This window comes from Syngnathus floridae, chromosome 6 (genome assembly GCF_059516105.1).
Source record: "Syngnathus floridae isolate MCC-2025c chromosome 6, RoL_Sflo_1.0, whole genome shotgun sequence".
Classification (NCBI taxonomy): Eukaryota; Metazoa; Chordata; class Actinopteri; order Syngnathiformes; family Syngnathidae; genus Syngnathus; species Syngnathus floridae.
The window spans coordinates 9,914,428-9,939,384 of NC_142418.1; the positions used below are offsets into that span (position 1 = coordinate 9,914,428).

The following is a 24,957-nucleotide window of genomic DNA, read 5'->3' on the forward strand; positions in this document are numbered from 1 at the left end:
CCGGTAAACCATATACACTGTATTATTTGTGCTGATGCCGTCCTCAGTCACTCCCAGTAATGAAGGCAGACAGATTAACTAGAGCGGATTATTCATACTATGCAGATGATGAGATGCAGTGTCTTGTTCTTTTTGTCTGGTAAGCATTTTGCGCTTCTTGTTCAAATCAGAAGAAATCCGGAGTTGTGTAAATTCGTGTGGATCAAACTCCAAATAGTATCAAAGCTGTTCGTTTATTTAAAAGGACATTGATAAAGCGAATGAAGAAAATAATTTGCTATCACATAAATGTCTTCATGAGTCACTAATCATGAAACTAAGTATACGTATGATGGTAAATTTGCCACTTCACTTGCAGACTTTTACGCAAACAACTTTGAAGACAAATACACTCAACAAAATCATCAACACTTTGGTTTTGACTTGCCGAGACAGATTCAAGCTATCCATCCTTCTATTTTTGAGAATGGTTGTCCTCTTTATGGTTTTGCGTGAGTTTCCTATCCCAGCTGACCGAGGGTGAACGGAAAAGGCAGCTGAACACCCTGGACTGGTTATCAGTCAATCACAGGGCACATAAAGACAAACAACCATTCATATCGTTCGTTACATTGACACCTATGAGCAATTTCGAGTGTTCAATCAAGCTAACATGCAGGATTTTCAAATATGAATGGAAGCCAGAATACCCGGAGAACATGCTCAACAAGCCATTCGAACCCAGATCTCTCAAACCCTTCATCAAGGATAGTATTATATTTAGCTGGTAGATGTGTCAAGATTAGCACCCTGGACTGGTCTATGGTGTCAGTAAATTGCTTCTGTCCTGAACTAAAGCTTCAAACAGAACATTTTCAGGAGGCAGACAACCTGTCAATGGCTGCGATGACCACCATTTGCATCATGCAGGGCAACACAGCGCGACACTTGGCTGTTCTGGTCACTGTGCTGACAGGCGCTCTGCCGATTTTAAACGTCAAGCTTTGACTTGAATAAAGCAGTTTCCTTAAACAGTATTGCACATTTTATGCAATAATGACCTTCTTGAGGCAACATCATCTGTAGTCTCCCAATGCAAATCAACTACTTTTGTATTACCATAGTGCATCTGATTATAGGTTTGAGAAATTTAGGAACCAACCAAGAGACAGAGATGTAAGCCTTGAATAAAATCACAAAGATTGCGCTAATGTTTTTGTTGAGTGTACTTTTGACACAAGGAGCTTCCAAAAGTGCTTACAGTAGAGGCTTTACTATACAGTGCAATGCTTGGTAAACAATACATCACATGAGATCATTCATTTGATATCCAAGAACATCACGGGCTCAAAGTTTCAGCAATCCAGGACATTGATAGCAGACTTGACTCAGACCTTCGGCAGCACGCAGCTTCAGCGACCTCAGAATGTCTTCACCTTCTTTTCATTGCCCCGTCATTCATCCACTCTTTCCGCAATCCAGCTGCCCTCTGCTCTCCTTCACTTTGTCTCTCTGGTTCTCTGACGACTTGGAGTCTCCTCGAAGGTCACTGACCACAGCTCTGAAGGTTCTGAACTTCTCCATCCTGCTGCTGTGAGGCCCCTGATTCCTGATATCTGAACCCTGAGATGCACTGAGGGAGCGCACCGCTGCCAGGCCGCGTTGCTTCCCAGATGGACGACGTGGTGTGGTTCTGATGCCGAGATCCTCCGGGTGCTCCATGTCCCTGATGACCTCACACAGGTAGCGGGCCAAGTCCTGGCTGGAGAAGGAGAGGGGCTTCTTGGAGCGACGGAGTGTCAGAGGGGACGACAGGGTCTCGGTCTCTGAAGGGGGTACGGCCAGACGCAGAGCTATGATGGCGCTGCCGTTCCCGTTTGACAGCCCCTTCCCGCTGTCCTCATGGGGGGGCTTATTCTCGGGCCGGGAGATGATGCCTTGCGGATAGCTGCAGCGGAGCGACTGTGCTGGGCTTGGATGGAGGGAACGCTGCAGCTCCATCATGTTGAAAGCGTTCTGAAAGAAGAGCAGCAAAATAATTTAATGCAGTAGTAATCTTTTGAGGAACTTAAACAATAATAGGAACTTATAGTGGCACATGACAGTTCTGCTCATTGATGTGCAAGCAAATGAAGCTGCTCTTGACACAGAGATGAAGATCCAGCTGGATGGGGGAGACACTGACAACAACAGCACCATTGATTAGACCATTAATTAATTATCTGATTGCTAAGAGTGGAAACAGCTATTACCGGCACCACTAAAATAGTGGAATTAGCAGCCTTTTGTATGGCTCAATTTCAGCTAACTGACTTCCACGCCAGTCTCGTAGGGAGTTGATAGTCGGCTTTTCCCTGCAATCTTAAACTGAAAGATCGTGCTCGGGGATAAATTTGATTGTTTGCCAAACATTCGAACACTGTAACCAAAACAACACTTCAGAGGTCAGACCATCATAATGTAAGGCTTCAACACTAATTGAAAGATATAAAAGATCCATCAACACTCAAATACAAATCTAAAGCTTCCATATATTTATGCCACCTTCTTCATGCCATTATAAAAGATTTCTCTTTTCTGTTTGAAATCTCTATTCAAGCTCCATGTGGCCTTTATTGACTGTGTATAGTACTCACACCTCACATGTTCACATTCACAAGTGTGTTATCTTAAGTGACTTGAGTGTTACTTAATTCCTCCTCCTTCTTTTGCAGGTCTACTTAATCTCTCTTGCAGCGAGACCTGTCAGTTAGCTGCACACAGATGAACGTGTCGTATGGCTGGAGGGTGGTCAATCATATGTAAATCCAGCATCAAGCAATTGAATGGCAACAAAGATGAATTGAATAATTCCATTAATTAACCCCATATTCATCAAAAATAATGTTCCAAACATATTTCAAAACAAAACGGTAAAACAGTTCACAGGGATTTACACATGCATCACTGTGTGGCAATTGACAGCAGCATCCTGTGGAATAATAACTCTATAAGCATGTGGATACCTTATTATAAAATGTAGTATTATTATTATTATTATAATTATTATTATTATTCATTCAGAATAGGTACACATGATAAAAATATTGTATAGTAGGCAAAAGCAGAATGCAGTTTAAGACATGTTACAGTAAACAAACAAACAAACAAACAAACAAACAAACAAACAAACAAACAAACAAACAAACAAGGAAAAAAAAAAAGCCAAACTGTCAGCCAAATGTCATCACTGATGTCAAAATCCGGAATGAAAACTGAATAAGACAGACATCAGTCAGTATGTGTCCACCTCCTACTGCTGCTTGGTGAGTCATTGCCTGCAAGCATATAACTATATTCACTTTCGGCCAAATTTACATTAACGGTCTATAAAACTAGAATAGAATAAGCAGATTTTATTTCAGGAATCATTACTGGGACCACAGACCCGACCAGTCCCTGCTTGTGAGATAATTCCATTTCTAATATGTATTAATGCATATGAATGGGTCCGCAAATCAAATTTATTTTCTTTATCCACCTAAGACACTGCTGTAAGTCAAGCGCCACTATTTGTGTGAGGCCGTCAACTCTGTTTCACTTCCACTCTTGTTGAAGACGGCAGCATAATTTTGCCCGGCGGCGTTCTGTAAATCAAAGGCAGCGAGGCTGCTCCCAATGGAGTGGAGCTTGGAATGGAAATCAGACATGCTGCCATTCAACAGGTCTGAGTCAGAGCTGACAATGCAGGTATGCAGATTTTGCCATCAGCTAGTGGACAAGTCAGAATGAACATATCCAAAAAAATGCGACTTCTCTTCTGGATATGCTGGATTCATAGTTTTTGGATGAATTTAATACAAAGCATTTGCACAGTTGAAGACAAGACCAGATTTTCTTGTTGTCATTAACATCATGGACATAAGCAAAAGCAATCCATGGAAATTAAAGTCATGAAAAGTGGCCAACACCATAATTACAATGTTACTCGGCCAAATAAATGAAATAGCTTGTAGTGTACACAGCAGTGCCATGTTTGAATAGTAATGGGGCCATAATGTCTGGACAACTGAAAAAGAAAATTATTGTGTTGACTTCCTCTTTATGTTGGCTACTTGCTGCTATTCTGCTTAGCGACAGACTTAGCAATGCAAAATTTAAACTAAAGTCACGCATAAAACTTTGTTTCCCAGTTGGGAAAATGGAGGCATCTCTTTGTTTGTTTCCAAATGAGAACACCATCATCTTTATTCACAATGCAATAGACATAATTAATGTGTTGGTGGACCATGCGCCTGCTGACTTATTTAGGAAGCATGACAAGGTGTTGCATTCCTCATGAGCTCTGTACCCAACCTCTGATCTACTCCTCTCATAACCTTTTTATTTGTTTGCATGTGAGTGTTTGGGTCCTTGTGTGTGGTGAGATGGTGGTGGTGGTGGGGATTTTACCAATTGAAAAGCACTTTGAGTTTTGTTAGGACGTATTCAGACTAGAAAAGTCCTTTAGTCCGCTTGTTTGGTCTGGGCCAAAGGTGGACTTAATTTTTTTTGTTTGCTGCGGTTCCTATTCAGACTGTACATTTTGCAAGTGAAGTACGTATATTTTGTAAACACATCCACGTTTGTGAATATCTGTGCTTCCATTGGACAGCAATGACCAGGGTGGCACACAGAGCACAGACCCGGAAATGGAAGAAAACATGCGAGTCCCACGTGCTGCATTCCTGCCCTGCATATTTGTGTTGTTGGTACGGATCTACAGTATTTGTGTTCACACCTGAAGCGAACCGCACCAAAGTTCGTTTAGAAGCGAACCGAGACCCACTTTAAAAAGTGGGTCTCGGTCCAGTTCTTTAATCCGCACCAGGATTCGTTTCCGTGTATTCACACCAAAGGTGCTCTTCAAATAAGGTTTGATTGATTGGTTGTCTGCTCACCATTGAGTATGCCTATGTAGAAAACCTGTTGTAATACATGCACTTCAAACAATAATGGGTAATTAAAAAGTTTGCTACCTGGTCCTGCTCCCCTCCTCCTTCCTCGTCGTAATTGAGCACATTCTCTCGGATGTCCTCCCACTCGCCATGGTGCGCCGACACGTGGTACACGCCATCTTTCAGGCCCTTGTGTCTCCTCCAGCAGGAGTACAGAAAGAGGCCCAGCATCAGCACTGAGGGGTGCCACAAAGCAGGTTAATTTTGGGTTGCACTCCTCACCCACCAGAGACATCCAAGAAGTACTAAAGTCAAGGTGTAAATGAAACGCACAAGATGAGTGGAAAGTGGTGAATAAAGCGGCAAACTGAATGAAGAGTGTGTATTTCTCACCCTATATGACCGTTTTTAAGAAGCAGAAAGGACATGGCCACATCTGACACTTTCCAAGCTACAATTAGTCAAAAAAGACCTATAAGTGATTCAGATTGTACAGGTAGGATACACTAATAGGTCACAGACAGGCACTCGCACCCTTTACCGATATGTTCCCTGTCTTGTCAAAGACAGCAGGCCCCCGGGGGCTTCTTGACCAATTCTCTACCCGTCCCTGCTCTACGTCAAAGCCTCGCTGGCTCGACTGAGAGCACACCGTGGAATCCTGCCAGAGCCCAACGCGGAAAGGTCCTGAAGCATACTTATCAATCAAAGCAATTGTGTGCTGAATTATGCAACATGGTGGAGTGACCTTTAAAGTCAATTAATCGAAACCAGTGTCCCTTTCCTCACTATATATTTTATTAGTTACCACTGACACTTGTTTTTTTCTATTTTTTTTCTCTCTGTAGTTACACTGGCGGTTTCCTCACCAAGTCATTAGTCTTTAAGTAAGACAGTACTCTTGTTTTTTAGCACCTCTCTGGCCTCTACCTACCCTTGTATTTTCTTTCATCTCCCACACAATATGAGAACCATTTTCAGAGTTCGAGGTGTCGGATTAATTGGAACTTGTCAGAGAAACGCGGGGTAATCACTCTAGTCTGGTGTTCCAATCTACAGTCATCACTTCAAAATGAGAAGAATGCAGCAGCAGCAGCAGTGTGTTGTGGCCATGAGGTTATACATAATCAAAACAACATGCAGAAAAGCCTTTCCTAATTCAAATCTACAGTATTTAGCGCGACTTCACTTTCACTGCTCTGTGCTGGATTGGGCGATAGTTGTCTGTGGGGACACAGATATCACCAAAAATCTCACAATCCTGATGAGTGCCACTGAGACTTCAGCTGAGCTCCTGGTTTGCTGGAAGGAGCTGATCATAAAAGAATATTGTATATTTCATGCGCAATGCAGAGGTGCTTGTAAAGTATGGACAATTTTTGCCATGAGCTGCCTGCATTCCCCCCTCTAGGGTGAGACGTACAAAAGTTGTGCGGTGTGATCAATAATCATTCAGGGTGGACACAAACACCACAGCCATCCATCCATCTGTAATGCTGCTGCCTCGTTGCCTTCTAAGCATGAGCACAGCCTGTGCCGCTTTGTGCATTATGGATGAGTGGGTGAAAACAACCACAACGTCTTGATCAAAACACTTGACCCCCGCTGGCGAGAACTGCAGTCTCAGGTTAATTAGGAGTGGAGCGCCCCGAAACATCAGAGGACATACAGGGGGACGGAAGAAAATTGATGAGAAAACGGAAGGAAACGAGACAGGTGAGAGATGTGCAGGAGTTGGGAAAACATCATTTAGTTTCAGGGGATAAAACAGACACTTCCATAGCCCATATGGGAAGTTAATTTGCCCCACTCTTCGCTCACAAATGGGCAGATTTGACGACCGACTAATGAGGCTTGGCTATCCAGACATGAGCCCGACTCAGTCAATAGCGCGCACCGAATTCACACTCCAGTCCATCTGTGATGCCTTATGTAAAGTTTAATAATGGATGATCATTTTAACTTTTAATGCTCACTGAGGCAGAGCAGGAATCCCCCCTTTAATTTAGCACCAAGTGAGTAGAGTGTGCACGGGATGTGAGCTCTTATATACGGCTGCGCTTCCTGTGGTGACAAGGTAGGTCATTAAATAGCTACATACGATACAACCGGACGATCATTCGTTCCGTGACATAAAATGGCTTCAATTAGGGGACTATATTTATTCACCTTGCTTTATTAAAAGGTGTGGAAATGTAATAAGTCACAAAAGACTGCTCATTCCTTATTTCATTGTCTTATATTATGCACCGGTCAACGTTGCCTGCTTCTCTGCCAGTGTGTCAGCCTCATTTAAATGGACAGCACTTTTTCGGAGCGAACGTGTGCAGGTAGAGCATGATTTGAATCGATTATCATATGTCGGGGTCTGCTTTATACATTCCACACTTTCAAGTGCGGCAATAAGAGTCCCAACACAAGCCACATGCCCTGGAGAACAGTCTGTTATGGAGGCAGGGGCCGTGTACCGAGCTGGCCAAGCGTTTTATAAGCCTGTCTCTGATACTAAGACCCATAAACAACATGGTGGCCCTATAGAGACTAGTAAGAGCAACAGCATTCAAGGCACTCACACACACACACGTTTGCCTTTCTGCATTTATGAGGACCAGACATATCCCAAAAGACCCCTGGAATTAACTTAACCATGACCAAAAGTGTTAGTTTGTCTTTTTAAGTGCCCTGTGTGCTACTGGGGCATCAGCGCATACATATTTAAAAAGGCAACAGCAGTGGATGTGGTTGGTTATATAATGTAAACCTTCCAAGATCTTACACAAGTTACGAGGCCATCCAGCTTCACTTTTATTGGATTGTTTTCACTGGTGGACTGTGTATCATTGCAGGCCCCTTCGTAGGGGAGAATTTATCTGACACTATAACTTGCAATATTAAACACAAGAAAAATAGTAATATAGAGCTGATGGTATTATTAGAATTAAACATTTTATTAACAATCTGCTCTCATTTCCAAGTAAAATAACAAAGGGGAAAAATACTTATGTTATCTATTTCAATGTTATATCTACTGAAATAATCATACAGTTTCATCTGGATTGCATTGTAAATTATAAAGCGAGCTCCCCCGCCTCTCCAAATTTATGGTGCTCGCAATGTAAACATCACTTTATGGTGCCAACATAATGTACAGTGTTAAGTGTTACAAAAAAAAAAAAAAGAAACTCAATCACTGCCGTTTTCTGTCTACACTTTCGTAAAAAATATGGTCTACCTTTCTGGCCTCTATAGATTTTGTATGATTACAATTTTTTACCTTGTACGTATATGAACTTTACAAAAATCCTCAACCTACAAGAACTACAATGCTAACGTGAATCTTGTTTGGTGGAGCAAGCTTCTCTCACCTAGTATGCATTTTCTTTCCGTCCACATCAGGATTGATTGAATTTCTTGCAGACATTTCCTAAACTCATGGCAGAAACTTTCAATTATTGTGAGTTTACTGTTCAACCAAGTGATTAAGCAATGGCTTTTACTCAGTACCTGTAGGCTACAATTTGTTGTGATTCATTCCTTCATCATCCGAACTGCTTTTATTACATCAACGATTTGTTGAAATAGAATTGAGTAAATTCAACACAATTTCTTTCAGTTGTAGATCAGATTTCACAAATTGAGTGAAATCATTTTAATTATACAGGATTAATAAACATTGTGAGCTGGTGGATATTTTTTCTTATGGAAAGGTCAAAATAAAACAAATGTTATCATATATGGTATTATTATTATTATTATTATTATTACGCCCTAGTTCTGAAACGCCTAAAAATCTGCGATTCTCAGATCGGCTATCCCATGTGCTTTAATTAAGAGAAACTACTTATTTTGAGCCTTGCTGAATACCTGTAACCCATACATGGGACAGGACAGAAGTAAGACAAAAACATTCCAGGAAAAGTGAATGAGGCAACACTTGGCTAGAAAATGATATGGACAGATGAAATGTAAGGCTGAGAGTGAAAATGACTTTTGAATCCAGAGTGTAACATTGGAACCGACAGGGCACATGGCAGAGAGGAGAAAGAAACACACAAAGAAGGATATTCTCTGTATACTTTTAGCATTTTCCTGTCATTCACAAATGAAGACATGCACTCTTGCTTATTCTATTGCAATTCAGATATTTGCTTTCCCTTTTGCATTATTCATAATCGATGCATCACAATACAACAAACTGTTTTATGCACCACATACAGACACACACGCACACATAGGGATGGCAAATTAAAACAAGACATATTTTGGATAGCAGCATTAAGTTAACAAAGAAAGTGACAAACCAATTGATTATTAAGACAAGAAGGGAAACAAACGTGTTTCAAGATGAAATGATAAGACATGAAATGAAGAGATGAAGAGTCACCACAAGTAGAAAAGCACATAGTCAACATAGCTACCTAGAAAGGCCATCACACAGATGCTGATGGCAAACATGGAGCTCAGGCTCAGGCTATTGCCATCTTCATTGTGGAACATGGCGAGCGTCACCTCGCAGTGCCGTCCACGGTATCCTTCGTTGCATTGGCAGGTGTAACGTGATGGTGAATGAGCCACGCAAGTGCCATAGCGACACGGACGGCTGGCGCACAGTGTGTAGATGCAGGCTTTACCCGAAGAGACCTCCTTAGTGATGTGACCTGGAGGGCACCTGTTTAGAAACGAAGTAAAAAATTAAAGACTTTAAGTTCGATCATACAGACCTGCTAATTCAGTCAGTACAGTTTTGCATACATCTTGCTAGCGGTTTTAAAGCTGTTTGTTTATCTTCTGTTTGTCTTTCTCAAGGCGACTCAGCTTCTTCGTGGGCCGGCGCCCTTTTGTCCCCCATTTACCAACTGCCACTGATTTGAAGGTAATATGGTGCAAAACCTCAAAATTAATTTATTAGTATTGTTTCTGAGATTGTCATACTTTCAATCGGTCAATATTATAAATCATGACGGGCACCACAAGAATAATTTGCGAGGCCTCTGGCATTCTCTGGTCTTTTATATTCCAGACTGAAGAAAGCTGGCAGTTGAGTGGAGTTTAATGACCTACTTTATGTCTGCCGTGTTGTTGTGTCATAATTTTGGAGATAAACATGATGATAATGATGAAGATTTGAATTTATTTCCATCTGGTAACCATGCAATAGGACCTCCAATGTAAAACCTTAAAGATGTAATGTTTCTAGAAGATAAGATGATGAAGTAGGCCATCATTAAGCACGAAAAGCAAAACAAACCAATCATACAAAAACAATTCTTCAATTTAAAAAGAAGAAATGAATCTGCTAGCTCACCAGCAAATAAAGTGCATGATTGCATATTTTTCTCCTTGGTGAGTAAACATTGGGTCAGTTCAAGAACACTCTTAAAGAGGTAGATATATCATTGTCAAAGCCAGTAATCGAGAGACGCCTTCATGAATGTAAATACTGAATGTTTACTACAAGGTGCAAACTCCTGGTAACACTCAAGAACAGAAAGAAGAGATTACAACCTAATGGAAAACATCTTAAAAAAGCACATGCTGAATACTGAAGTGTATTGGGCTACTCGTATCAGCGTCTGCTAAATGTTGCAAAACTGATAGGATGGCCCTTTTGAATACAGACCGATAATGACCTAAAACACACAGACTGAAAGTTTCTCTGGGAAAAGTGACAAGGTAAACAAACCGGAAGGTAGAGAAGGTCTCAGAAAGAATAAGCAGCAAGTTGGTCTACAATTTGACTGCTAATTTGACCAATTACCTTTGTTATAAATAAATTAGAGACAAATTTATTTTTGCAAGGGTCAGATAAAAAAGTCGCTAAATGCTTTTGGAGTTTCATTCACATTCAAAGATTAGCTCTTGAAAGCACGTCGATTGTTCACTGTCTGGAAAAGATGGAAAGGAACAGAAAGGCAAAGATTGGCTTCTCAGCAGTTGTCCCTCATTATATTCATACAAAACCTCTGAATATTTTTCACCTCTCGTCTACACTCTGCTTGCTCTCAATGCCTTGTGCCCTGAGGCTGTGCCGTAATCACAGAATTCGGACATCCGGACACCGTGTAAAGGCACTTGCTGCTTTTTGCTGACTTTAAACGTGTTGCCAGTACACTGACAACTGCTGCTTAGTGCTTCTTTTTAAGGAAGACAACATAATAAACTCTTGTGTGTCAGAACTTCTTCACTGTCTGTATCTCTTTGAAATACGCTCATATGTGTTTTTATTATTTTTGAGTGATCTGAACAGCCGCATCAAAAGTTCAAATGTGTCAATTTACCTCCAAGCAGAAGTACCAAGGGGTCACCTTTAATTTCATGCATTATACTCAACATGTTCTATCACGGGAATATTCAACTCATACCCTGGCAGTGGAGAATTTGCACAGACAACACACATGCAAGAAGAGAGATCAAGAGTGAAAGTGTAAAATATGCTGAACCTGAGGTTTGGTGCCTTGCTCAAGGGTACCTGAATAGTAGCCAGATAGAAGACTAGCACTGTTCCAAAATTTTGGTAGCAGTTTTCATTTTGTCCATAGCAGTACTGGTGCGAGAGAGAGCAGACCTCTATGTAGTCTGTCACTCTTGTCCATGATCCGGTTCCTCCCCATGTTTCATGGAAATCACTGCTTGTTCAATAATTCTGCTCTCAAACAGTCAGATAAATAATACAATGAAGTAAACCACACTTCGACCATGGCAGAGGTCTGAACTCCCCAATTGCTGTTGTTTAGCGATATTACGGGCTGCGGTGTGTGTCTCGCTGCTAGCAAACATGGTTGTGTATTTGCCATACAAGTATAAACTACAGCATGTGCTAACTTCAAGGGTTGTTTGCTATTCTTCGTACCTGCACTCATGTTGCCTCCAGAGGTCTATGCAGACCAAGGGAGGTGAGCAGGGATGTTTCCTGCAAGCTTCTGAAGAACAGCCAAGGGAGACACCCTGAGATGAGACCACCTGAAGACCCTCTGAAGGCTGCTCTCTGTCGAGGGAAATGGATCGACCACTAAATCTCAGGTCTCGCATGCAGCCTGTAAAGTAGTAGAACAAGTGTCACAAATAAATAATAAGACAACGTATCACAAGCAACCTCTTTTATATACACAAGCCTAATCCTTTGTGAGGAGGTAACCACTAATTCACAAAGAATATAAACAAACTAAAGTTGAGTCAATGACATACCTGCAGACCAAGAGGCTCGAATGCCCCCTTGTACACAAACACACTAACAGCCCTGAGGCTAAGCTGTCAGCATTGTACTTTTTTGGACAATATTGTCGGTACTGCGCATTTTACTTCAGTGTGTGAGTAAATGAGGCCAAACACATCATCTAAATGCAGAGCAATGCCACTGACTCACTTTTGGAGAATCTGCCCAATACTGAAGGATCACTCTGAGCTAATATACGTATAGTGAGGAGGCATCAGGAGTGGTAACAGCATTAAACAGTCAATGAATCCTCCAATTTAATTTATAGTCAACTCCTCCAGGTACACTGTGTTGTTACCAGTTAATCGCTGCAAATTAACTTGCTAAATCAATGATTGATTAGCCATAAATAATCTTATTTAGCTAACAATTAGTTCACAGAACCACTTTCCTGAAATTTGACCTCTTATTAGTATCCACTTACCAAGGAAGCTTCTGTTGTGTCGGGAGGGGAAAGAGTTTCCAAGCATCACAACCGAGGGGTCAATAATGATCTCCTGACTCCGCCCAGGAGAGGCCGTTATCTCTCGACGCCCTCCACCCCCATCTATGCGCAAGGTGAACTCTCGGCCGAAGCGATCCAACTCCAACTCATGCCATTCCCCATCATCCAGGTGATGGAACGGCAGTGTCAAGTTGTAGTCTCCATCGCCAAGATTGTAGAAAACAGCCAGCAATCCCTGAACAACCTGGAATATTCAAACGCAAATGCACATTTTTTAGGGGCGGGGTTTACTACATATTAATCAGAACCGCAATTCTGGGATGGATTTGTGACACTTTGAACCTGCTCCAACAAAATATGATCAGTTACAATATTTCTGTGTGGGTCAAAACGGATGACACAAATTCACCAGTGATTTCTGCCATATTGCACAGTGTGGACTAACAAACACAGAATCTGACCATGACACTATTATAAGATGCAGGGCAGTTTTTATGTATCATGGAGGGAAGCACAGGTCGGGCCAAGTAATTAAAAAGCAAAAGATGGACCCTTCCAATGAACTTTCAGTGGCAAAAAAGACTGCTGCAATTTTGTAGTTGGTTGCTGCATGGCAGAAGCAGGAGTCATCCCAAAGGGAAGGTATACAAAAGCCAACAATTATCTTCAACTGTTAAGGCTGAGTGAACCCGATGGACTCAACCAATGAGGGGCTCCACAAACAGCTCCTACATGTCTGGATCTTAATTGGAAACAGTGGGGCAAGATAATTCACATTCGGCCCAGCCTGCATTAACTATTGCTCACTCAGCAGGACTTCTCAAATACCCCAGTAGAGACACAAAAGCATACGCACACTTACCAACACACATACTTACAAGTCCATATTAATTAAATTATAAATAGTTAAATACATATAAGTTATAAATGTTATCAAGTTAAAAAATACACATTAAAATGATCAATTAATGAATATATAGTTGATATATTTTTCAATGAGGATTACATTAAACTAATCAGGATTACACTTTATACATTGTTAATGCGGTAAATGACTATTCTATCTACAAACATCTCTTTTTTAATGCAATATCTACATTGGTGGATAGAGGCCCATTTCCAGCAACCATCCCTTCGGTGTTCTAATGGTTCATTCTGTTTGCTAAATGTGATAGAAGGCTAATTGATGATTACAAAACCCTTGAAAACCCTTGTGCAATTATGTTAGTTTTCATTGTCAATGCAATTGTCTGGGTGACAATTTAGTGTTTTCCAAGAAAATATTAATACATATATTAATATATAATATTGTAATCGATCGATCGATAGATAGAGAGCTTTATACTTGATATATCAAGTGAAATGTTCCACATTCTCATTTTTCTCATTCATTCTTTTTCGAAAAGCCTCATTTGCATTTACAAACCATTAAATGGCTCCTACATTTCAGTGTGCTGCTATAGACATATAAAACCTTTTATAGAAGCGCACTTCTTCCTTCAACTGTCAGGAAAGAGGAGGACATGTTTTCCTTTTGTCACGTAAAATGCAAAAGAAGGACAAGGCGTGAAGTCAGAACATTAAACAGCACTGAGACACAATGTTTTTTAAGGCAGGGCAGTTATGGAATTCCACCTCAATGAAAAGGGTTCCTTGCATACAGCTGACCTGTGATTTTATATAAAGTGACAGTCCAACCACCAGCTGACAGCCATTTACCTCCATGTGCTGTTTGTACTTGACATGCCACAAAATGAGATGAAAGCCATTAATTATAAAAAAAAGTAGAAAAAAAAAAAAATCAACTCATAATGTTCATGTCCTGTCAGCAGTGTGTCATTTGGAAGAAAGTGTAAATATATTGCATTTATATACTGCATTACTAGCTTGCCAAGTATTTTTTTCAACCATTATTTTCCCTTTTAAACTCTTGGGTAGTGTTCGTAGTCCACTCCTTGCAGCGGGTTAGGTTTAGCAGCCCACTCCAAAGGTGGTTTGGCAAAGACCGCGAGCGGCAGGCAATGCGAGCTCATCACTTGAAGTGAGCAGTGTCAAAACCTTCAAGTGCACTGCTCGAAACATGACCCTCAATCAAGTGTACTGTGGCCACCAATTACAGTGCCCATGGTTTCTCTCTGAGACATTACCCAGAGAGAGAAAATGTATGTGAATGTGTCGAACCAGACCAACTAAAAGAATTTGTGTGAAAAAATGCGTGTCAATCAGTGGCCCTCTCAGTTGCCAACAGTCAGGAACCCTGTTATTTCTCACTCTCAGCCTGACAAGCATTCACAGCAATCACTGTTAGGGCCCCAATCACCATTCTAACGGGACACAGACAAAACAATCAGAGCTGTCATGGTGGAGAAACACAAAGCAGTTGTGACTCACTTCTAAACGGAGGTATTCACTCTGTTCCTGAGAGAGCAAACTGAGGATGACGCCAAAGGCGGCACGTGTTCGAATCCCAGCCTGGACTCTTATCTGTCTTGCAGGCAGGGACCATAATAGCTGGAACTGAACGTGGCTGCGTCCATCAAAGGAGAACTCTGGAGCCGCTTGTCCATCAGAAACACACAAAGCATGTTCAATTATTTTAGCTGTCATTGGGAAGTGCATGAGAATCTCACAGTGAGGCCCACTTCTGCTGAAAAGACATTTTGCAGTGCAAGGGCAAGGCAATCTTGTCACTTGGGGACAGTTTTTGTTTTGTTTTGTTTTTTAAAGATTGTTTGCTGTGAGGTTAAACATTTTAACACCATTGCTTTTCCCAAAAGCTTCAGCAGTCATTGACAGTGATTCAAAGTGCTTACACTGGTTACACTGTGACCCAGTAAAGCCGGATTCACACTGGCAGCCGACAGAACTCCACTCGTCATTGCAACGCCCCATCTTGCCACAGGAGGCCGGTTGTTGTTCCTCTGTGTTGGCGCAGTGGTCATCCATGAAAGAGCAGCCTGGGAAGCTGTTTACCGATTCAGCTGGAGAACCGAGGTCATAAAGCTGAGCAGAAGGTGGCAGCAGGGCAAAAAATTAGTCTAGAATACAAAATTAATAAATACAGATGTAGTTCTAAATACTTCAGCAACTGTGTGTTTTGACATGCACAATTGCAAAGAGTCTGTCTGTCTGTCTGTCTGTCTGTCTGTCTCTCTGTCTATCTATCACCCTGGCAAAGAGTTCCATCACTAATGTTACATTGCTTGTTGACTACAAAGACAAAACTGTTAAGAACACACTCTTCTGCTGCACAACCTTGAAAATACATTGGAAATAATTTTAACATTATTTTCTCTAACAATGATTCAAGTTAGCAAAGAAAAACAGAGAATGCGTACTTTACAGTCCAACCACCTTTTCATTCAGCACTCTCTTGTGAATTCGAACAAAGCGCTTCTACTGCTGCATTACCTTGCTGTCCAAACGTAGGTTTCTTATACATCCAATATAATGTTTGTGTTGCAGGTGTGGGTATTCATATGATATGTTCCTGTTGACCCCTCCGAGCTGTAAAACGTGACTTGCATCCAGATACCTGGGACAGGAAAATAAATAAAAGTATCAATATATGTGTGAACAGAATGTAATTTGAAAAGGCATTGCAAACAGCAAAACCACAGAAGCTGTCAACACTGAAATGTATGGTTTCATTCTTTACTCGCTGAGCCTGTCATCACTTTTACTGCTTCCTGACAACAAAGGTCACATTTTGTTCCTGTTCTGTTTCATTTTGAAAAATAGCTGGCAACAAGACCACAAACCACAGTATTTCATCGAACCGGAGAAAGAAAATGAAAACAGACTGTATATTCTTTGTTACATCCACTGATTGTAGGGAAGAATCTATTCAGTATATATAGTTATGTATTCAGGCAGATTCCATAAAAATGAACAAAACATTTTCATTTTTAAACATTGTTTTTCAGTAAAGGTTTTTGAAAACTGAAGGAAGAATTGATTTGCAGTGATCTTTTTTACAGCTTATTTTTATGCAGCTGTACAAGAGCACAAACCAGTGCCAACTGTCGGCTAGTCCCAAGCCAAGGTAAATACAGAAGGTTAAGTGAGGAAGGGCGTCTGGTTTAAAAGTGCCAAACATTTTGAGCATTCATCCAAAGAATTCTATACGGGCCCGGTCGCGGCTCAAGTTTACAACATCGGCGCCATTAACCTACAGGGCACCGGTGGAAATTCATCTACATTGGGTCGAAGGTGGAAAGACAAAAAGAAAGAACAGTCTTGACAAGTTTAATAATGGGACTATGACAGGAAAAGATAGGAAGTTGCTTGACATGAGCTTCAAATTGTTTTACCAAGGTATAAATGGGAACAGAAAATGGAGTCAGTGTTATCTTAAAGAAAAACATTTAGTTAAGAATGTCCTGGAGGTGAAAAGTGTGTCACAAACTTGAAATTGAGCATATTAAGTTTAAAGAAATTAGAAATGTCCCACAGGTAGCGTGTCAATAACATGAGCGAGAGAAATTCTGGAAGGAACTCGATGAAGCAGATCTGAGCACACCAGGTGGAGGGAGAATCTGGATTGCTCCAGATTGTAATGAACATGTTGGTAAAGGAAAGAGGGATGATGACGAAGACATGGGCACATGTGTTATCCAAAAAAGGAACTTAGTTGCCAAAGAATGCAAATGGGTGGAGTCAGCAACTGCTTCCAGAAGAGGCTAGAACAAAAGCTGACCTTCAAGAATTGCAGCAGAAGCACGCAAGCGGAAGAAGAAAAGAAAAAGCTGCTCTTGACACCCTTTTAGATTATTTCAATTTTAAGGGAAACTTGACCCATGTAAGTGGGACAGAAAATGGATACATATATAGATAATGGTTTAATTCTAGCCACATATGTGTGTAGGACAGCTTGAAATATATTTCATGAATATAATTTATCAGTTCGCAAAACTATGTTGTCTTTTATATGGATTTGCCCCGACAAAGACTGCGGAACTAGACGCATCGTAAATACAATATAAATACTCCACATATATGTGATGAATAGCTGTATTTTATTGCTATAATACAGTGTATGTTTGAGTGATTTCTTTCTCTGTGGCCATGAACAAACAAGAATATAAACAAGTGAATGTCTGGAAGGTTTTCCGGGAATCTCTTGGTTACTCACCAGCATACATAGAAGTTAACTCTACTTCCATAATATCCTTGAGAATACAGAGTAAATCATTTGTTTGTCTCGTGTGTTCTCTTTTTTGGATAGAACTTACTTATCCCGCTTAGGTGTTATCCCTCGAATTTCACAGGAAGAGCGGTCCTCTGTCATCGCCCAAGAATCCACGCCTTCTGTCTCCATGACAATTGCAGTGGAACATCGATCCAGAGTAAAGATCACTTCCTTAAAATGGGGACATGTACAGTGAATGCCATGCTACTGACACAATTGTAGAAATCCCTTATTTGTTTTGTTTTACCCCTCACACACAAGTTAGAGAAATGTACTTATTAAAACACCTTCTAACAACATAGTAGACGTTTGAAAAAGGTGGCAAGTGTAAAATGCATGAAATAAATTGTATGCGTCTGTGTAGTCTTTAAGAGGCGGGGCCTGGTGAGATGGCCCTTATATTTAACAATCTGGAGGGAAGTTGGTTCAAGCAATAAAGAGAGCAAAAGTTTGCGCTTGACCAGCCAGTAATCTTCATGTGTTAACATCATAAATATGATTTTTCTTACTTTTCCGTTGCTCCTCACATCAAGGCGATGCCAGCGTCTGTCAGCCAGTCCAGCACGGTTTATTAACTGGAGAACAAGACTACCAGAACCGTGGTTTATTTTCAGACTGGGAGCTCCACCAATCACCTCTGTAGGGAGGATATAAATCAACATTAATATGCATGAATAAAAACAATTATTAAAATAACAACCAAATAAAAATTCCACAAGAAGGCAAGGTCAAAAAGAAAAGCATTATGAAGGAATACATGATGAATATCTTGATTATGCATGCAGGCAAAAGTCTCATGGGACGAGGGAAACGCTACACTGTATAGAAAAACAAGCATATAATTTGGAAAATGATGTGGACAGCCATGAACCACAGAGAGAAAACTAAAGCAGTGTTAGAGAAAGAGTGAAATCCTCTTGAGACTTAATTCATCCAAATACAACATACAAGATAAATCACAAGTGGCACTACTTTGATGAAAATAAATCACACTTTTTGAATTGCCACCACTATTCTATTTTTTCTTCTAGTATATATGGAGGCCTAAGAGTTACATTTTTAATGCATTGTTTCGAGAGGATGTAGGCTGGGTACTTCAAACCTGAAACCTATTGAGGAGCAGATGGTGTGACTAATGACCAGTGAACATTGAGAAAACATTTCCAAACCATTTAACAAAAGGAAACTCACAAGGAAGCAATTTTGCACATGCCAAAAAATGGACAGAATGAGGAAAACAACGGAGTTGCAATTCATAATTAGTTCTCTAAAATACGGGGAAACAGTTCATAACAGGATTGGACAATTTCATTCAGACAGCCAATGCGGTTTTAGTCAAAACATTGATGGTTTTTATTGCAGATAATGCAAATGTTCACTGTGCTGGGGGAAATTTGCAGGAGCTTTTGGAATCACAAATGACTAAATAAGAAGTGGGTTAGCTTGAATAAATTATCACAAAATTTGAATAAAATGAAATACATGCTGTTTGGAAAGTAATGATTGACAATGTCAAAGGTTGTATGCGTAAATGAAAATAAATGTTGCAGCATGATTTTAAACCACACAATTTGATAGAAATTGCATGCTAATTACATCCAATCAAAGCTGGAGAAGAGCATCACTGTCATAGGGAATGCAAAACGCATCTCTGACAATAGATTAAGACATTTATTTTGCATATATATCCGAATTATTGTGTGGAACGGTGGCGTATTATCAACAAATGCTACTTAATTTTTGGGGGGTGGTGGCGGGGATTAATCAAGAGGCCACTCAGAGACAGTAAATTACTGGCCCTCAGTTGCCTTTCCATGATTTATAGCATTGTTATTCATGTCAACATTTTATATTCTGAAACAGAGGCAAAAATGGCTGACTGGTAAGCATGTCTGCCTCCAATTTCAGAGTTTGTTGGTGTAAATCCAAGACTTTCAAATGAAACCAAAAAGGACTTGCAATATTTAAGTAATAAAGCCAATTTGAGAATTGTATCTTGGACCGACAGTACTTGAAAAACTAACTTTAGTTCAAATCATGAAATTTGTCCACGTACATGTGGTAAAAAAAAATCGACTGCACGTAAAATTGCAGTGCATCATACGAGAAGCTGTCTGATAATTTGATTCCGTCAGTTCTTATGATGCAATAAAGTTGAACACCATTAAACCACAATAATTCTCATATTGTTGAATTAATGCCAGTAATATTTTCAATTAAAGTCAACTTTATTTCTGTAAAGGCACAACTTTTGGTATATATTTTTTATTGGATCTCATTCAGGTGTCGGGTCACATTATTGAGGCCAATCAGTATGAAATGTCAACAGTGCATTGACAAAAAAATAAAATTAAAGCAACACCTCATATATGCTGAGCTCCGATACTATCCAGTTATTAAAGACTCAAACTGAAATCCAAGAGTTCAAGCAATTATGTTCCAGAGGCTCCGTGGCACACATTTAATTACTGAGACCTGCCTTTACCTATTGCCATGAAGTCTTCAACATCTCCAGGCAGAAGAGTGGCCAACGGGCCGGCATACAGCAGCAGTCCGTCATCTTCCTCTGTCATAAACTCCAGGGAAAGATGGCTATCAAAGCATGGCTTTATGGGAGGAAACCAGGCGTAGCCGTTGCCAAGGAAACTACGTCTTGTCTGCTGGCAGTCCGGACCGTCATGCTGAGGGAGGCATCGACACCTGCAGCACCATGAAGAACGACAAATCAGAAAAACAATTGAGCTACCACAAAAGGAAAGTATCTGTGTTGAAATCTTCACACCAATTTTCTTTGCCGAGTGAGACATTGTTTACACACAAACAAAGTCAACCGTGGACTTTGCCAATAGGTGGCAGAAAACATACTCCAATCAATTGATCATTAGCCTCAGAGGGCTTTGGGGATTACATTAAATCATTAAATATTTGTGAGTGCGACATGCATTTATTCAGGTCATCACAGCAACTGGAGACAGCTCATGTAAATCAGGAGTTCTCATACGTAGTTGGTTGAGTTTAGTGTGAAAGAACTTGAGAGCCGTGATCGCAACACCATCAAACTATTTGGAGTTGAAACAAAACAGGGATTTGAGCTAGACCAAGTTATCCAACATAAATTTTAAGATGAAAATCTAACTGGTTCCATATCCACACTCTCCCTGAATCTTAAAAAAATATGTATCCATTGAAATTAATGGAAATACCAATTGTTTATTCCAACCCCCCACCCCCCAAACCAACAAAGATTGATAGTCAAGCCTGACATCATTCATACCCCATATACGTATATATCTGCACATTGTATGTTCACATCTCATGTTTGATCTTGCCTGTGTTAGTGGTTTGTATCTAAAATAAATAAATAAATAAATAAATTAAAAAAAAAAAAAAACGTAAGTCGTGTCACTCGTCTCTCAAGCCTCTTCAGTAATGGTGTTTTGTGTTTATGTTCTCAAAGTCTAGGTTCCTTGTTAAATGACCATGTTGGTTAAGATGGATGAAATCATAAAACCTCAACCCCAGAAGAAGCATGCCTCAACGACAAACACCTCATTTAGTCACCATGATGGAGGAGATTGACTGGTTGATCTCTTCTTGTCTCCTTCTCTGGCGGTATGTGAGACAAGGTGGCTTTGCTGATAATGTCACACTCATCTATTTCCATGCAACGCCTGAGGAGTGCTGTGTGTATTGAGGCTGTTAGGGCCACATTGATGTTTATTCTGCAGAGGGCGATGCATGTCAGGAATACTGATCTTGCTCACCTATATAGATGGCTTATGCAGAGCGAAGTGTTATGCATACATATGTTCACATCAACCAGGACCTCTCACTCTTTTACTGCTCAGACTCATGAGAGCCACTACCTGAGTAACTCAACAGAAGTGATACTGTAGTTTTTCACCTCCAACTGACATTATCTAATCAACTGCTGTCTGGAGCTGCTTTGCTATGTCCACGTATAACGGTAGCAAAAGTTACATTTTAGGCTTTACTGCATTCATAGCAGAGCATATTCAGTGCATATAGGGTGATATTCTTCTCACATAACAAGGGCTCAATGCAGCAGAGAAGCTACAACACAGCCAAGTTAAAAAAAAAAAAATAGATGAGAGCAAATGGGTTTTGCGCATCCATGCTTTGAAGAATATGGCTCTGACAAACTGCTACGTAAATGGAATTAAATGTGATTTTCTAAAGTTGTGAGCAGAGAGGCCCCAAGTTGGATTAATCCCCCTGCCCTATATTTATTTAATCTGAGCATTAGTGTTAACATGGAATGTACTGCATGCTAGAACCATTGAGTCCCAAAGAGACCACACATTTTAAAGGTTTCTCGATAATTACAATCATACTGTGGAGTTTTACGGGTTACGTCAATGCGCATGATGCAAAGGTTACAGAACATTAATTCTTTCTATAACATGGAAGAAGTGAACTTTGCAGCAGTAATAAAAAGGGGATGTAAATGTAAAAAAATCTTTTGATGGCACAGCATTGCACTGGTTAGCACGTCGCTTCACAGTTCAGAAATGAGGGGTTTCATTTTGGCTTCGGCGTTGTGGTGTGGAGTTTGCATGTTCTCCACGTCCCTGTCTGAGTTTCCTCCGAGTACTTCAGTTTCCTCCCACGTTCCGATTGAGCACTCTAAATTGCCCATAGTGGTTCAAATAATGGATAGATGCATGTGGCATGTTTTTTTTAAATCCCTCTGTTCCATATTCAATTGACGTCAGAGCAGAGAAGTTAGCAAAGTCAGGTCAAGTTGCAAGTTTTTGTCGTGGGAATTTGTGTTAGTAATTCTAGCCTCATTCATCAGGGTGTCTCACTGTTAAGCACGTATCTCCCTGAGCCTTGAGTGTTTGGCAAATTATGCCTTTTCAGCAGGGTTCCTAAAGGTTTGCAAACAGTTGTAAACAGTTTCTTCTTGTCACAAAGAAATTTTGAAGATCTTCAATCAAGAAAAACTAAACCATTAAAACTGTTGACGAATGTCTGGCAAATGTCTGAGACCTATTTGGACTTTGAACGGACCCTGGCGTAAAATCGTTATTTGGGCCATGCACAAACCATCGCCAACCTTTGCTGCTCAGTGAGAAACGGGGTTTAGTAGATCTTAGTAGGAGACAAGAGAAGAGCAGTTACACTGGTATTGGGCTCACCTGTATCCGTTCTGGGTATCGATGCAGGTTCCCCCATTTAGGCAGGGGTTACTGGAGTAAGAGGAGCAGCTTTGATGAGTCATTTCTCTGGCTATGCAACCACAGAGGGCTGAGGTTGTCACCTTTACGGAGACTAAGGATAACTCATCAGTGTCTACCAGGGTAGGCGACTCGCTGATGGTCAGCTGCGTGGTGCAGCCACCTGCTGCCTCACAGTCAGCGTGCACGCACTCATCCACCTGGACTTGGCTTACATTAGCACTCAACAGCGACTGCAGCTGCAGAGGAAGTAGGTAAGAAAAGGAAAAGGAAAGGAGACATCAATGGTTAACAAAATGATTGTCAATGAACATATGAGGTTTAGTATCTTCTGAGTTGACAGTGATGTGAAGTCCTACTGTAATGAACATGGGGGGGGTTAACATGACTTTTGCAGCATGTCACATGAAAACATCCTCTAATCTACATACAACATATTATTTGAATAATCTAAAAGGGTTTGCCAAAAAGCAGCGGGGTATGTTTAGGACTGACAGGGTAATTAAGAAATGCAGTACCAAGCAGTAGAAAAAGGCACTGTGATAGAGAAATTTTAAAATTGACAGGAAATGGATTGCAAAAACAAAGCAGCAATAAAAAGACAAAGGTTTATGTGGGCAGAAATTGCCATTTTATTTCTTCCTCTCAAACCCCCAATTGTACTGTGTAGTATTCAAGCACTTTTTTCATCTATCATACAAATCAGGATAAATACCTTCTTCTTTTGTGCAGCAAGAACCCCATGCAGCTTCTCTGAGTGCATGAAGCCTGTATCAGACAGCACATAGAAATGGATGTCTAGTGTTTTCTCCTTCCTATCGGCAATGCTGAAAATGTTAATGCTGCCCGGTCTGACAGACAGGGTCTCAGACAGGAAGTCCCAGAGTGTCTCCAGCTGACTCTTCCTCTCGACATGAGAGTCGATAAAATCTCTTGAGGTTATGCCTTTGGGAAACAAAGAGAGGAAATGTTCGTGGGATATGAATGAATGAGTCGTCAATGATCAAAGTCTCAGAGCATTCGAATTAGCACAAGAGGAAGTCCAACATCACATACTATTGATCCACCTAAATATGTCCATATGCCAAGGTTGGCTGCAAATCAAGCGGATATGTTTTGATTCTTGAAGGAAATGTTAGTCCCTACATCAACAAAGAGTGGGCCACAGAAACCAAGACCAATTTAAGGAGCATTTAAATTATGTAGCAAAGTCTAGTCTATCTTTGAGGCCACCTTCCAATAATATATGGAGAATATATCATCTTTAATCTTCCAAAATGATAATGACTTGTCACAGAGGCTTCCATAATAGCCTTTGAATCTGGTCCCCGATTGGCTTTTAAATGTCAAGGACTTTACCTGACACAGCCAATTTGACCTTTATAACTCTGATTTGTGAAGGCACTGACAGAAAAAATGAATACACAAACTGTTACAGCAAATTCAATGGATGGCTTATAAAGCTTGATTGATCTTGAAATCAAATTATTAAAGCTAAAAAGCATGACATCATATTAGTTTCATGTTGGATTGAAAATCTGCTAATCACTAAGTGAAAAGTGCCACAATAATTACATTTTGCTGACTCTCTCAGGATGAGCCTTAATAAGAAAATAAATAAAAAGAAACAAGATGTGAATTTTTCATTCATTGCTCCAGGACGTAAATTACCAGTCAAACGTAGAGAGGCCGATGACCGAACTGCTTTTTCCTCCAGCTCTCTAACATGAACTCTAACCCCGGATATCACGTCAGGCCACACACCATCAGACACCTCAATCCTCATCCAGTAACTCCCTACTGGCGTGTTCTGTCGAATAGTCAACTCTCCTGAGCTTTGGTTCAAACTGAAATATCTGCAGATTGAAAGAAGAAAATTCAGGTTGAGAGGAAAATGGGATGTTACTTTGTTGTTACAAACAAGAAAATGATTAAATACACCGATAGATAGACTATGCATAATCCCTTCCAAAGTCCTGCTTGGAGAGAATTTTGGCAGCCGCCGCTAAATC

At 40.5% G+C, this 24,957-nt stretch overlaps 1 protein-coding gene across 4 annotated transcripts in view; it reads right to left on the reverse strand.

The window, feature by feature from the left end:
• Positions 1-214: 214 nt before the first annotated feature.
• LOC148396452 (neural-cadherin-like) overlaps positions 215-24,957 on the reverse strand; it is an 85,648-nt gene continuing 60,905 nt past the window's right edge. For all 4 annotated transcript variants that reach the window (XM_088379596.1, XM_088379597.1, XM_088379595.1 and 1 more), the window contains 14 exons: positions 24,617-24,801; positions 23,661-23,890; positions 22,907-23,184; positions 20,230-20,444; positions 18,254-18,381; positions 17,788-17,915; positions 15,965-16,088; positions 15,367-15,556; positions 14,945-15,111; positions 12,533-12,797; positions 11,746-11,929; positions 9,314-9,564; positions 4,977-5,131; positions 215-1,995 (listed from right to left, as the gene is read on the reverse strand). In XM_088379596.1, coding sequence (XP_088235722.1) covers positions 1,438-1,995; positions 4,977-5,131; positions 9,314-9,564; positions 11,746-11,929; positions 12,533-12,797; positions 14,945-15,111; positions 15,367-15,556; positions 15,965-16,088; positions 17,788-17,915; positions 18,254-18,381; positions 20,230-20,444; positions 22,907-23,184; positions 23,661-23,890; positions 24,617-24,801 — 3,058 coding nt within the window. In that variant the 3' untranslated portion in view covers positions 215-1,437. The remainder of the gene's footprint in view (positions 1,996-4,976; positions 5,132-9,313; positions 9,565-11,745; positions 11,930-12,532; positions 12,798-14,944; positions 15,112-15,366; positions 15,557-15,964; positions 16,089-17,787; positions 17,916-18,253; positions 18,382-20,229; positions 20,445-22,906; positions 23,185-23,660; positions 23,891-24,616; positions 24,802-24,957) is intronic.